This window comes from Dermacentor albipictus, chromosome 7 (assembly GCF_038994185.2).
Source record: "Dermacentor albipictus isolate Rhodes 1998 colony chromosome 7, USDA_Dalb.pri_finalv2, whole genome shotgun sequence".
Taxonomy (NCBI): domain Eukaryota; kingdom Metazoa; phylum Arthropoda; class Arachnida; order Ixodida; family Ixodidae; genus Dermacentor; species Dermacentor albipictus.
Genome location: NC_091827.1, coordinates 101,773,475 through 101,788,883, shown reverse-complemented (window position 1 = coordinate 101,788,883; position 15,409 = coordinate 101,773,475). Strand labels below are relative to the sequence as shown.

At 47.0% G+C, this 15,409-nt stretch overlaps 2 protein-coding genes across 3 annotated transcripts in view; both read left to right on the top strand.

Moving 5' to 3' along the window:
• LOC135917210 (uncharacterized) overlaps positions 1-15,409 on the top strand; it is an 81,214-nt gene that overhangs the window by 43,970 nt on the left and 21,835 nt on the right. For both annotated transcript variants that reach the window (XR_010569226.2, XM_065450733.2), the window contains exon 8: positions 2,353-2,417. Coding sequence is in view for 1 of the 2 variants with exons in the window: in XM_065450733.2 (XP_065306805.1) it covers positions 2,353-2,417 (65 nt within the window). In the remaining variant the exon portion in view is untranslated. The remainder of the gene's footprint in view (positions 1-2,352; positions 2,418-15,409) is intronic.
• Positions 13,848-14,899, top strand: LOC139047442 (tigger transposable element-derived protein 6-like). Its single transcript, XM_070521262.1, has one exon. It carries the CDS (start codon positions 13,901-13,903, stop codon positions 14,897-14,899), a length of 999 nt encoding a protein of 332 aa, XP_070377363.1. The 5' UTR covers positions 13,848-13,900.

Here is a 15,409-nt window from a genome sequence, read left to right as displayed (position 1 = left end):
CCATATGCCCAAATACTTGTATTTTTGAACATGATCAATCTTAGTGCTTTGTATTTCCAATGGTTCCCCCCTTTCTGCATTGTATACTATTACCCCAGACTTCTCTCTACTGAATTGGAGTCCCAATTTTTCTCCCTCCTCTACACATATGCTCATTAGTTCCTGTAGTCCTTCTCGGGTGTCAGCAAGCAGTACTATATCATCTGCATACATCAGTCCTGCTAGTACTTGAACTACCTTCTGCCCTTCCAGCATATAGCTTATGTCGGTTCCTATTGTGCTCTGTTCTAGTCTCTTTTCCATTTGGCTCATGTAGATCATAAAAAGCAGAGGTGACAATGGACAGCCCTGTCTGAGACCGCTTCTTATTTTAGCTGGCTTTGTAGTTTCCTCCTCCCATGTTATCTCTACCTCATTATCTGTATAAACTTGTTGTAGAAACTCTATCATCTTTCTCTCTAGACCATATTCCCTCAACTGGCTCCATAACTTTTCTCGGTTTACATTATCATAAGCTCCTCTAATGTCTAAAAAGGCTATCCATAGTGGTTTCTGCCTGGCTGTCGCTATCTCTATGCACTGTGTTATAACAAATAAATTATCATCTAGCCTTCTGTTCCTTCTAAATCCATTCTGCAGTTCTCCCAAGATTTCTTCTCGTTCTGCCCATTCCTCCATTCTCTCCTTCGCCACCTGCATTGCTACTCTGTATATGACTGATGTGATAGTTATTGGCCTGTAGGATTTAATGTTGTCCTTGCTTCCCTTACCTTTGTAAACTAATAACATTCTGCTTGATTTCCAGTCCTGTGGAACCTCTCCCCCTACTACTATTTGTTCAATAAGTTGTCGTAATTTTAGTTTACTTTTCTGGCCTAATATGCTTATCAATTTCATAGGTATGCCGTCAGGTCCTGTCGCTGTTCCCACTGGGACCTTGTGTTCAATTCTGTCCCATTCCTTACTTGTCATCCTTCTGTACTCCTCCTCTAATTCTGTCCTGCTGTTGTCATTATTTTCCATTTCGTTACCCACTGGCTCTGCAAATGCTGCCTCTATTGTTAACCTAATATATTCCTGAGCTTCCTCTCCCTCTACCTTTGTTCCATCTGGCGTGGTCAGTGAGTGCTGAACCACCTCTGTCTTCTTATTCTGTTGCCTAATGTGTTCCCAAAATTTCTTAGAGGCATTCCTGTCTTTTTTTCGTATCTCTAACATCCACTGTACCCCAACTTTTGCTATCTTGGCTTGAATTAATGCCATTGCTTCTCTTTGCGGCGTCGAAATGATGTTGATGTTGATGCGGCTTCACGTGCAAACGCACAGGGCGCTTGGAGGCCGTTGTACCGATCTCTGAGGCTTGTTGTTCTGTCGGGCCGCCCGATAGAGACGACGCACCGCCGTGTTTGCGCGACGAAAAGTGGAAACGCTACGTTTTAACCGATGCGTACGCAATAAGCTGGTACGGTTTATGCGGATACAAAATACATGATGTTCAATGGCCGTTGAGTCGGGGAATTGACTTTACTACTTTTAAACCGAAACTACTGTTTAAGCGGGTACGGTTTAACGAGGTTTTACTGTAAAAGGATGCTAAAGGGTAACGTTGCAGCTGGATTGGTAGATTAGATTGTGTGCCAGAAAATCAATCTTACCATCAGCAGAGGCTTTCTAAGCGATGAAGTATGCGAAAATGAAAGTGCGGTAACTTCAATATGGTGACGCCACCTTGAATGCACTTTTGAATACAATGGGCGTCGGCTTTATTTCTTTAGAGGTCATGACTAAGCGATGCCTCTAGCAGAACCGAAGTAAAGAAATCTCGTAACAGATGGTGCAAGAGTGTGATCTGGTGGCAGAGAATGATACCACTGGACCAATACTCTGGCCTCTCTGAGATTATGCAGCCCAATGAAAAGTCGAACCCAACCGTCTCAGTGTTGTGTAGATGCAAACGCTTGTCGTGACGATGAGTGGAGCATGGCAGGAATCGTTCTGCTTGGGCATGGCAGCATGCATTTTTGAACGTCATTCGAATGACAAAAAAAAAGGGGGGGGGGGGAAGAAGTTGTGAGGACATTGCAATGGCAGAATTTGACAGCTGATCAGGTGCATTCAAAATGTTTTTGTTCAGGAGTATCTGTGAGAAGAGGGGCCCCTTAATATGAGACGCATTCTTTACTTTTTGCAACAGGTATTGCATACCCTTTCTGATGAGAGGTGCTACAGAATCTATGGAACAAGAGCGGTTTGGGACTTGTGTGCAAAGCTGCTCGTTGCTTTGTGATGTAATGTAATGATCGTTTGAAAAAGGAATGCATGTAGTTATTTCTTTGCTGTCACACCACACAGGTGAAGCAGGGAGAGAAGAGCCTGGAATGCGAGGACCAAGTGCGCATCAAGGGTGCCACGGACAGGTAGGTCTTTTTCACTTGCCTTTTCTATGCAAAACATTCCTTGCCCCATACCAGGAGGCACTTTGAGGTATGTTCCTGCTGGAGCTCTTTTCAGGCTTACAGATAAAACACTGTACTTGGCTCTCTAACAAATGTGGCCTCTGTTACCAGTGCCTCTCTTTTCAAAACTGTGGGTGATGGCTGTGTTGACAATGTCTGTCGAAGAGCAGTACGGCAGCACAGATCCCGTAAATGCATGCTTGAGTGCACAACTGAATAATTTATGGTTGTCAGTTGGCTGAGTAGTCAAAATTGTATACATAGCATTGCCATATCTGTTTTTTATTTTATGTGTGGCCCATTTGACTTTGACTGCACTTGCGCTTGTGCAATCAGTGCAGCAAAGTGTGTTGAAAAGTGCAGGTTTTCATGAGCCACCTGTTGCTCCAACACAGTGCACGTGGAAATAGCTTCTAGAATGCAGCAGAAGCTCAATTTATTAGCGAAGGACTGCACTGCATTCCGAAAGAACAAAAGACGCGGTGCCGCGAAGCAGACCGAATAATCGAGCATGTCCGAAAGCATGCACATGCATCTTTTGGTAGACGCGGACGTTGTTTTCTGCGCCGAAGCGGGAGACTGGCCGCCCTCACTTCGTGCACGGAAGCAAGCGATGGACCTCCGCCGACAACGCCATCTAGTGATGTTCGCCTAAACCTAGCAAGTTTCAAAAACTCTTTTTGTACCAAAATGGCCTTGATATGAGAAAATACTTCGATATCCACAGCAGCACTGATGTATTGGCTCCGAGGTTGTAGTGTAAAAGGTAGAAATAGGAAATGTATCTCAGTTTTCTTCATTGTTCAGCTTTTTTAGCCAAATAAATGAAAACAGGTTCAAAAGGCTACCAGTGTTGCCTTTTAGTGTCCCCTTACTCATGGTGCTAAAGGGCGAGCAAGGATGGCTGCTAACTTAATGCGTGTTGTCTTCATTCCTGGGCTGTCTTTTTGCACCCCTATCTTGGAGATCGCATAGTGTAAGAGAGACTGGTAATTGGACATATTGCTGACAGAGTAGTGGACATAAAAATAGGCAGTGATTATGATGGTGAATCTGATTTGCGGAGTCAAGGTGATTCGCGCAGCTGTATGAACCGTTCACCCCCCCCCCCCCAACTGCTACCGTTCATAATATGGATGAGGTAGCCACCACTGGTGTTTCTAATGTGCTTGTCCTCTTATTTTCAGGATTCATAGGAATAAAGCGAAAGTATCAATTAAAAACTGTGCACGTCCACACCGCCAGTGATGCAGTAAAAGAAGCTTTTAGCCACAATACAATTCTAAGTGAAAAAGTCAAGTCAACTAAAAAGAAACCTCAAATCATGTGGGTAACAAAACTCTGGTTACTGATAAATCAGGCGAAGGGGGGAGCTCTGCCTCCCCCCCCTTCCCGGGAAACATCGGAGAGGGCTCGAGCCCCTGAGCCCCCCTGTAGATGGCACCTATGCATATAGCACGTAGGCGAACATGGCATGCGTGCTCGCACTAGTGACTGACTGGTCAGCTGCAGATCCGAACGCCGCTTCAACATTAGTCAATTTAACTTGTATGCTTAATCGCGCAACTGGTCACTGATGAGCCACCCGTAGAAACAAATGAGTGACAAGCTTTCCACGACAACTTGCTGTCCGTCATCTCATTGGCTGGGGTGACTTTTCTTCTCGGCCACGCCATTTGCTACACTGTCTAACCCTTTATGCCTAATTGGAGCTGTGACGTCGGGTGTGGAGGACTAAAGTTATGGTCGCCAAATCATTCACAGTGGTTGTGCAACCCTAAGAAAGCCGGCAAACTGTGTTTCCAACTGAAATAAGTGCAAGGGAATACAGTTTCATGTTCATGGCCGCCAGCTTTGCGAAGTATCGTTTGGTGGCCCCTTTCCAAACGCGCTGAACTCGTAGGCGCGCAACGGCCTCTTTTTGTAGCTTCGAGCAACCCGTCAGATGACTATAGCTCCGGATTTACATGGTGGGCTCCAAGAAGACGCAGTTTCTCCCAAAAGGCGAAGCATAGATTGCGATAGCAAAATAGTAGACAACTATATTAACTAGGTATAGTAGTTTTATCAGCCGTGTAAACTGGTAAACATTGCCTTACTGACTAAATTAACATGCATGGTGTCACGCGTGCATAAGCAAACATGAACACAGCTCACTTAATGATCGTCGAAACTCACCGTCAAAACGCTGGAGTGAGGAAGCATGGCAGCAGCTGCGAGTGAATTGACCTTCGTGCTGCCTCTTGCTTCAACGCGAACTAAGCGTCAAAAAGACAGCGCGCACGAAGCTATGTCCCTTGGTGCACACTCTGTACTCATTGCAGATCTCTATCAAGATAGGGCCCATCAGCTGAGCCATACTTAGCAGCTACCGGAATCCCTCCTCCTTCATCTTCCCCCCCCCCAATGTTTTGCATGTGATGGATGATGGCACGCTTCCTCCCAGCTTTCCTCCCTTGTACGAGCGATTGAGCATTCATCGTCACCTCACCCTCGCACACTTTCACTCGCACATGCAGCGTGTGGTGATGATGTTATCGCCCTTGGACTTTATACGGAACATTATAGCAATGGCAGAAATGTGCCTGGAGTGTCCGTATAATTGCTATCACAATGAAATATAATGTGACAGCACGCTGACCCGTGGCTGCAGATGCATCTAATACCCCTGTCACACGGCAAATCTTATGTCATTTCCAACAAATGACATTTGTTGTGATTAATGCCATTATCACAGCGTGCTGTCACACGGCGAAAACTAATGTCATTTGAAAATGATGACAATGATGATAGTGAAAAAAAAAGACACGTCTCAAACCCACTTTTGCCCAATAATTATTTTCCAATAATTCCACCAGAATATGTGATCGTTGCTTTCAAACCGTAGCGTTTGATCACTAACTTGTCGACATTGCCAACGAAGTCGAGTCGAGCCAAGCCAAGCCAAAGCTAAGGCAAGCAACAGGGCGGAGAGAACAATAGGCACGTCCGCTACATCTGCTAAAGTGGTACGAGAAGGGCAAGTTGCATGTCATCGCCGTTCTGATATGCATGCGGGCTTCTAATATCCTCATTCTTGGCGCGTGCCACTGGAAAACGCGCACGCTTTTACGCCAAGTCAATTGAAGCGGCCGCGGCCGATGCTCCGGTGCGAACCAACACGACTGCTGCAGCGAAAGCTAAAGACGGCTGTCTCGTCACTGGACTGAGAGTAGTTTTCTGTATTTATGCACGGGATGGACTTCAATGTCGTTAAAGCAATAATTAGGTAATAAAATGGATAGAATAATGGTGATTTTTTTTAAAACAAGAAAAAAAGCATGTACTGTTTGTGAAACACTGATAAACTCACGGTGTCGAGGATACACATTCAGTTCCAAACGAATGCGAATGAGTTTGGCGAACTCATTCGTTTGTAAATGTCAGTTTCGAAAATGTCCTTATGTTTTACCGTGTGACACCAAACAAATGGCATTATCAGCGAATGTCATTCGTTGTAAATGACATTGGATTTGCCGTGTGACAAGGGTATTACAGACGACAAACAGACGCCGATTAAAAAAAAAGTCATAGTTTGGCTCAAGAAGCGAAGCATCGATTTCAATACGAAATAAGTAGACAGCTATATTAAGTAAGGAAAGCAGTTTTGTCAGCTGCATAAACTCGTAAACGTTAGCCTACTAACTAAATTAACAAACATGGTGTCATGTGCACACAGGTAAACAAAACACATCTCACTCGAGCACAGGCACGCGCTGTTAAAATGCTGGCCTAAGGAATAGAGGCAGCAACAGCGAGCAAATTCATCACCCTGCTGTCTCTCGATACAAGTGAACTAAGCGGCGAGGACACAGCACACACGAAGCTATCAGCCATCGGTGCACCTACACTCTGTACTCATTGCAGTTCTCTTCAAGATAGGGCTCACGCGGCCGTGCTCAGCTGCACCACATGCAGCCGCCGCTGGAGTAAACCCTGCTCCCTCGTGCCTTGCACGTCGTGGAAGATTGTTTTCGCTCCCACCCCGCCTTCCTCACCTAAGTGTGTGAGATCAAGCCATACACCTCGGCTCACCCTCGCACACCTCTCAGTCGCACCTACTGCATACAGTGCACGGCCACGGTGGTATAGCACTTGGAATGTGTACGGAACATCACGGTGACACCGACTGCGGAAATGCGCCTAGAGTGTCCATATAATTTCTATTGCAATAAAAAAAGGGGGTGGTGTGGGGGGGAGGCGTTGCACAAACTTGTCGTGGGCCTCCCGATCTGGGAGCTCTTCACCACCGGCAGCAACCAAGGTTGACACGTGCGGTGGCAGTGACCGCTCGGAAGAGTGTCAAGTGGTGCGATAGAACTTTGTATGCAGTTGACTTTCTAGGCAGTAGCGTGTACTATATTGCCCACTATTAAATTGAAAGCCCCAATGGCATTTAGGACAAATTGGCCATTTATTCAACTTTAGGCAGGAAAAAGCTCCAAATTCTACTTGACACACATTCTGTTGATGAATCATTTGGACAGACCTTCGTATGTGCAGGCATAATAATTTGGTGCTCTCTTTCATAAGAGCAGAGCATACTATGTATGATTCATAGGTAGATAAGTAACTGGTAGCTAGTAAGATTATTGTTAAGTATTGTGATTAGTCTCCTGAGCATGGGCAGCACTGTTTTCATAGTGGAGCTGTTTAAGCTTTTAGTTTTGCCATGGAGCACTACCAGCAAACTCAGCCAGCTGTGCGCTGCCTAGCAACCACCCGCGAGAGCACCGAGCCATGTATCCTCCTCCGCGCCCCACGCGCGTAGAGCGGAGTCGTGACGTCACAGGCGAGTAAAAGCTCGAACAGCCGGAACAGCCGGTACTCTGTGTGTACATGCTGCTGCCATGGGAAGACCGAAGAAACTCCGGATGCCCAAAGAAGAAGCGGCTTAACAGGAAGAACGCTGTACTGCCAAACGAGAGGGGATGCGTTGCTGCCGAGCTGATCCGGAACACCACGCCGAAGCTGCGGCTGAGTAGAGGCGGCGCCGAGTCGAGGGGCCCGAGTTTCAATCCAGGGAACGCAAGAGTCGGCGCCTGAAAGCTCGACGTCGCCGAGAAAGCAATTCCGGCCTGCGACTGCTTGAAAACTTCCAGGGTCAAGCTCCCCGGGACAACAACTTGGCAAGCTAGCATAACCTCGCAAAACCTAGAAATGACTTAGCCAAGCCTACCAACAACTTAGCAAAACCTAACGTAACCTCACAAAACCTACAAATAACTTAAGCAAGCCATGCAAAAGCTAGGTGATCACAAGCTCCGCTGTGACTCCAGCCTTGCACCACTAGTGCAAGCTGCACACTTTTTTTTTTGCACACAACTTGGAAGAATAAAAGCTTGTGTTAAATTTTCTGGTATTCAATTCGATGTTTGGGTTATCTTTATTGATTTGGTATTCGGTACTCGATTTGAAATCCACTATTCGGTACAGTCGAATGTGACTATATTGAACCCGTTTACATCGAATTATTCTATATATAGAACAATTTCCGGACAAGGTATACTTACAATGAGTATATATAGCAAAAATTCCGCTTGCATCGAACAAAAATAGGAGCGACTCCCGATATATTGAACGTCAAGCGGCCAGAAAATGCCCCCAGAAGTTGGCTTTCCCTCGTGGTGTCGGAGAAACCCGGCGGTGCGGCTCCATCCAACCGCCTCCCCTACCGTGACTGCGCTGCATTGAGCGAGTCGTCAACACCCCCCTGCAAAAAATGATCCTGGCCAACCCGCAGCGCTTGCTCAGACAGCCAATCAGAGGCTCTTGTACCCTCGTTGTGCAAGATGTCGAAAGTGCGAGTTGTCTCGCTGCTTTTCTGGTTCATTGTGCATGCGTCTTGTGGGCCTTCTCTCGCATTGTTGCCGCGATGAGCGGCAGAATTTGCCTTTCGTCGTGGAGCTCGAAATCATAAATTGGATCGATTGCGGTGACAAGTAGGATGTTCCCGCAGTGTGCAAGATTCCGAGGAGCACTCAGCATGATCTTGAAAAATAAGGGGGAGATTAGGGCTAAAGCGGCCAAACTCGCGACCTGGTGTCCGTGGCGCGCGACGCGTACGCACGGCCGTGTACGCGTGGTTCATCCGAAATTGCTTCAGCCATGCCGGCTTCCGCGTGCACGGTGATGACGGTAAATTCTGATGAATACAACGAAGCCGTTGCCGGTGTTGCCGAAGTTTGGAGCGAGCTGTCAGAATTTCCGGAAGCTGTTGATGAAGACAGATATATAATCAACAGTGGATGAGTTCGTGAGTGCAAAAGATGGTGTCGCAACCACGGGAGAGCCTGGAAACGAAGTCTACATTGCCGACATTGTACCGAGCACGAGTGAAATTGGGCTCAATGAGGAAAGCAACAACTGTTTTTTGCCCACGTCCTCCGAAGTGATTGGTGCGCTCGCACTAGTTCGGTGCTTCTGCGCGAATGTGGAAGGTTGCGGCCTCAGCTGCTCCAAATCCTTAGACAATGTAGAGAAGTCCGTGCGTCAGGCAGCAAAATTGCCCAAGCAGAAGAAAATGCAGGTTTATTTCATGTGAAACTAAGCTTATTCCATCAATAAAGTGATTTTATAAATGGTATGTGCATTTATGACATCTAATTATTTAGCAGGCTTACTATATCGAATTATGCTCAATATCGATCTGACACGCGTTTTCTTGCGAGATCGATATAGCCGGGTTTGACTGTATGCCCACACCTCTACTTTAAAGTGTTAAAAAAAATATTGCGGAAATAAGTGTTGAGCTGCTGTAATTACCATGAATACTGAGTAAAATTTATTGTCATTGGAAGCAAAACGATTTACTTATTTATTGGAAGTAGGCATTTGCGAATAGTGCTTTTTCACTTCGAAGCGAATACGAAGCGAATAGTCATCGAATTTGAATAATTTTGAAGCGAAGTGAATATTTTCGAATCGAAGCGAATATTTGGGACTCCTAGTGCACAACAGAAAAATTGATGGATTGACAATGATCTCTGCTGGCTGTTTTATCAGTTATATTTTCTGAACCATTATAAATGTGAGGCAATGACAAACAGACATGAGGCACGAGACCTTTTCATTTTTCATTTTATTACCACTGTGCACTGCTTGCCCAGCCTTTCATCCTAGTGCATGTTGCTATGCATAAACACTAACTGCTCAACATGCTCGGGGAGAAGGTGTTCTCTTCTAGTGGTGACAACATTTCCTGTGGACGAGAACAACCTCTCACTTGACACTTGGGTTGCTGGCACCGACAGGTATAGCCGAGCTAGCTTGGACAGTGACGGGTACTTGTCTTCGCCGAAATTTTTCCACCACAGGAAAGGATTTTCCTAGCGGGGCCGAACAGGTGCATGGAGGTACTCCTCCACCTCTTCCATAAGTCGCTGGGAACCAGTGCTTGAAGTGGTGGTAGAGGCCAAAGCTCCAAAAACATCCCACACATCACTAGAGACAGCTCGTGTCTCTTCGCTGTCTCTCCCCTGAGGCAGGCTCTTCTCCACAGCTGAGCAGAGTAGATTTTTCAGCCACCGTTTTTCACTTGTGGTGTCGTAACAAACGGCTTTAAATCGGGGGTCCAATGCTGTGCTCAAGGCATATGTCACCTGCAATTTCATATCAACAAACCTGGACTTCATGCTGTGAAGGAGGTTTCCTGCAAATGCAGACTCCTCCCCACAACGCTGCTGTTGCTGAGTGAGCAGAAGTTGCATGCAATGCACTAGTGGCACCACTTGCGAGAGAGTTGGGTGCTTTTCGGAGCAAGACTCTCTTGTTGCATCATCAACACATTTTAGCACTGATGTGATGGATGCCATCAGATGCCATTCACTTGAAGTCAGGTTTTCCAATGTGTCCTGTTCCGACAGATTCAAGGAAATTGGTACACGGAGCTTTAAAAGGCGTGACATCATTTCATATTCACTGTTCCATCTCGTCGCAACATCCTGAATCACTTCAAGGGGCTCTAAGCCCATGCTAACCTGAACCTCTTTGAGGTGACTTCTGGCTTGGGAACTCCTCTTGTACTGCCCTACAATTGCCCGGGCCTTGACACACAGCTGCTCAAAATTCTGAGTGTCCTTCTTTGCACAGTGGATGCACAATTGTAACGTATGCGCGAAGCACTGTATACTTGTCCATCCCGTTCGCGATGCGGCGCCCAGGAAGTTTCTGGCATTGTCAGTGACAATGAAAACTGGAGCATCTTGAGGCAGTCCCCACTCCTTTGCCAAGTCAAGGAAGATGCGCTTCAGGTTGTTAGATGTATGGCCTTCCGGCATGTGCCGGCATGCAAGGTGATAATTGTGAAGCCGGAACTCTTTATCAAAGAGATGGCATGTAAATGAGACGTAGCTATCCCCGGGCCTAGACGTCCACCCGTCAGTCGTCACCGAGTAGCATGGGGTCCCGTCATTGAAGTGATTGCGCAGCTCACTTTTGATCCGTTCTTTTTCTTTGGCGTAAAGTTCTGGCACCACACTCCGAGAAAACGTAGTCCTCGATGGGACCTTGTACTCGGGCACTGGTGTGTGCATCAAAGACAAAAAGCCTGGCTCCTCAACGATCGAATAAGAGTGCAAGCCAGTGGCCAGGAACTGTGCAACCTTCGTTGTTAACGTTTTTGCACGCTGACTGTCACCTTTCAACATCGGCTTGAAGTAGCTACAGCTAGCAGCACTTGCGTCCGCCTTGTCGGTGCCCGTCGTCTTTTTCGGGCCGCAGGCTTTTTCGAGCTTTCGGCAGCACGGAGCTTCTCGATCTGCTTGAATGGATCAGGCTGACGCTTTAGGTGATTGACGAGGGTGGTTGTAGTGCCCGTGGGCGTCTTAAGGCGCATCTTGCACGTGCGGCACATCGTGTCACTGGCTCCGCGATCGAAGAACTCCCAGATGGCACTCCGGAACACCCGCTGCGCCGATTCGTTCATGGTTTGGCTACTTCGGCTGTGCGCGCAATCGAGCAAAATGAACAGCTAACGCGTGACTGAACTTGATAACTCGAAGCGACGTAGACATCCGGCGACCACGTTGGCACGTGCAAGCATAGAATAAAGAATGCAAGCCTAAAAAAAGAAGCTATAGAAAGCACATGGTTGCTTCACCAAATACCTGCTACCGCTAAGACAAACTTTTTTGTTTATTTGTCGGTGTTAAGGCAATTTATATTATATCTTACAATCACAAGGTATAATATGTACCTTTAGGTAGATAAATATCTACGGATATTATGATGACGTTACAGTTACGTTACATTTAGTTCCAAAAAATGCAATAGTAAACGCTTTTTTTAAAACTTCCGAAGAGCCATCGCTATCGTTATCAATATTGTTTACATTCGTGAATTCGTATGCTAGGTTCAAAGCTCGGTCACGGCCTTGTTTCTTTCAAGCGGTCGTGGCTCCGTCAGCAAAGTGGCATGAAAATGCTCTACCCAGGGTAGATATAGAAAGACAAACTTGCAAAAAATGTACGCGTACCAGTATTATTAAACTTCGAAAGACTTTGAAAATATTCGAAGTTTTCGAATAGCCCTATTCGAATCGAAGGTCGAATCGAATATGACATTATTCGCTTCAGTATTCGAAAGTTTTGAATATTCGCACAGCCCTAATTGGAAGTGCCATTCTGGGGAGATGTCTGAAACAAGGATGTGCCGATAGACCCAAGAGAACACAGTAGCCAACAATACTCTGATGCAAGCCTGTGTAATACAACAGTGGTGTGGTACTTGAGAGATAGATGGAGAGAGAGAGAAAGACATTTATTTCATTTCGGCCCCGTGTCTAAGCCTACTGGGTTTGGGTGAGAGGTGAGAAGTGGCGGGACACAAGGTTGAGGTTGTGACCCGCCACATTGGCAGTTATAAGCTGGCACTCACACGGTCTTGATGCTCTCGGTGATGTGCACTACACAGATTGGAAACATTTTCCTACCTTGTTTAATGAGTGTTGAAGTTCTTCTTCAATGTGTATGGTTCAAATGGGGCAGAATAAAAATACCATGTATAGCTGTGTATATGCCGGGTGTAGTAAAAGTATGTTGTTATGCTCAGTGTAGGTCAGTTATGCTGTGTATTAGGTGGGTTGATTGAGCAACCAATCAATCTTGATGTCCAAAGTGACACAAAGTCTATGAGGGATACCTTGCGGCGTGCTCTAGATTATTTTTAGTGCCCTTAGTTTTTCGACATGTACCCAAAGATCAGTATGTGAGCATTGTTGCATTAATTCCACTTCAAAATCGGGCTTGTACACTTGCAGAGAAAAAGTAACCGTTTACAACCACAATTACTTCATCCGAAAATGTAATTGCAGTTACCAATTACAACCGTGGGAAAAATAACTTAGCAATTACAGTCGAACCCCGCTACAACGAACGCCGCTTCAACGAAATGTCCGGTTCAACGAATAATTCTCAGTTCCCCGTCAGCTGCCCATAGGAGTCAATGCATAAATATCCTCACCACAACGAACACTTTTTCTTATGCCGTTCCGCTTTAACGAAATCTGACGAAGTAATTCCAGGCTCGAAACTTAATTTGCCGCGCAGGAAACGCAATTTCGAACATTTTGCACATAAAAAAGCGTCTGCAAAGTTATCATCGCGTGTTGGCACCACAAGAAACTGCCGTTGATGACCGAGCATGGGGGCCGCCATTGCTCGATGGCGACGGCGATGAGACTGGCCTACCTTTGGGATTGGCTTGAAACTTTTTAGCCGCAGACAATCCAAAGCCGACGCTCAGTCGTCTCGTCAGACCATGCTGCATCTCGGCGCCGTTGGTGTGTGCTAGTGCAATTGGCAGTTCGTGTTGTGCACGTGTTGCGGTATTCGATTTGATCAGAGAAGCCGTTCTGTTTTAGCGTGCTTTCCGACATGGCGCCGCCATGTCGAAAGTTTTTATCCCTGAAGGATAAAGCTCGGATCCTGGCCGCAGTCGCAAGCGGAGAGAAGAAAGGCGACGTTGCGAAGAAGTTTGAGATTTCTCCCAGTTCGCTGTCCACCATCTTGAAGTCAAAAGAAGCAATAGAGCAAGCTCTTGCTTCGGGCACATCAGCCAAGCGGAAGAAGCTGACGCCGTCGGCGCACGAGGACCTCGACAAGGCCATGTACGCGTGGTTTGTCGAGACGAGGGCAAAAAACATACCGATCAGTGGAAACGCCGTGCAGCAGAAGGCCCTGAATTACGCTTGCCTGCTGGGAATCGACGATTTCAAGGCGAGCACAGGCTGGCTCAGCAGGTTCAAGGCCCGCCATGACATTGTCGGCAAGACGCTCTCTGGCGAGTCGGCATCAGCAGACAAAGGCAGCGCATCCGCCTGGATCTCTACAAACGTTTCGACGTTGTTGAAAGACTATGCCAAGTGTGACATATACAACGCTGACGAGACAGGCCTGTTTTACGAGATGCTGCCGTCAAAAACCCTCGAAATGAAAGGTCAGCGTTGCCACGGTGGTAAACACAGTAAGAAGCGCGTGACCGTGCTGCTGTGCGCCAATGCGGACGGATCTGACAAGCGCCCACCGCTAGTCATTGGGAAGAGTGCGAGGCCCCGTTGCTTTAAAGGTAACAGGAGCCTTCCCATAAAATATGTCGCCAACAGCCGCTCCTGGATGACGCGGGCCATTTTCTCCGAGTGGGTCGCGTCATTTGACTGTGACATGAGGAGGCAGGGCCGGCGGGTGTGCTTATTGCTGGACAATTGCTCCGCCCATCATATTCTGGATGTGGAGCTCACAAATGTGGAGCTTAAGTACTTTCCGCCGAACTGCACTTCGATCATACAGCCACTTGACCAAGGTGTCATTAGAAGAATGAAGTGCGCCTACCGCCAGCGAGTGATGCAGCGTCTCCTATTGAACGTGGAGACCGGTCGCGACACCAAGTTAGACCTGTACATGGCGCTGCAGATGATGGCTGCTGCGTGGGCTGCAACTGGACGGCCAGTTATCGCGAACTGCTTCACACACGCTGGCTTCAAGCTCGGAGACCCAGACATCGACTCCGCTGAGGATGCTGCTGACTGCAACGGAGCAGTGCAACCGCCAGCAGACGTAATTGCGTCCTGGGTGGCCCTTCAAGGTGCCGGAAGTGTGCCATCCAGTGTCGAGCTGGACGATTTCATCGACGCTGACGTCAATGTGATCGCCCGTGAAGAATTGAGCGATGAGGACATCATAAAAAGTGTCCGCGACGACGGGGGGCAGTCGGATGACGACGAAGTGCCAGACCTGCATCCACCGGCCACATCTCGCGTACTGGATGCGTTCGATGTCATCAGAAACAGCGTGGCTGTGCATGATGACGACGTCGCGATGCAGCTACTCTCCGAATGCGAAAATCGCGTCATGATGCTCCTAGGAAAAAAAGGGAAGCAGTCCACACTGCTTGACTTCTGGAAATAAAAGTTTGTTTGTGGTTTACCAGTTCAGGTTAGCCATATTTTTGTGAATTTCACAACAACGAAATTTCCGCTTCTACGAATTTTTTTTCGTGCACCGTCAATTTCGTTCTAGCGGGACTCGACTGTACTGAAATGTAGTCAGTTACATTTACGTTCTTGTTCTCTCAACCTTATTACTATTTCACAAATACGCTATATATCGAGCTGGCCTAGCTGGCTTCTTCAGTGGGTTTTCAGCAGCCCTTCACATTTCAGAAATTTTTGTCTGTCATCCTCCCTCATTTTATTGTCAGGAAACAAGCTTTTGGTCAAGCAGCACACGTGGAAAAAAATATTACACGAACGTGTGATGAGGACACGCACAGGCACCTGTGGATGTCCTTGTCATTCATGTTGTACGAACACCTTTCTCCAACTGCGCTGCTTCAACAAAGTCACAGATGAGAAACTAGCCCGTCAGTAGCTACAAAGTAAGAAACCATCAGCGACACTGAAAATTCCATAAATGTGC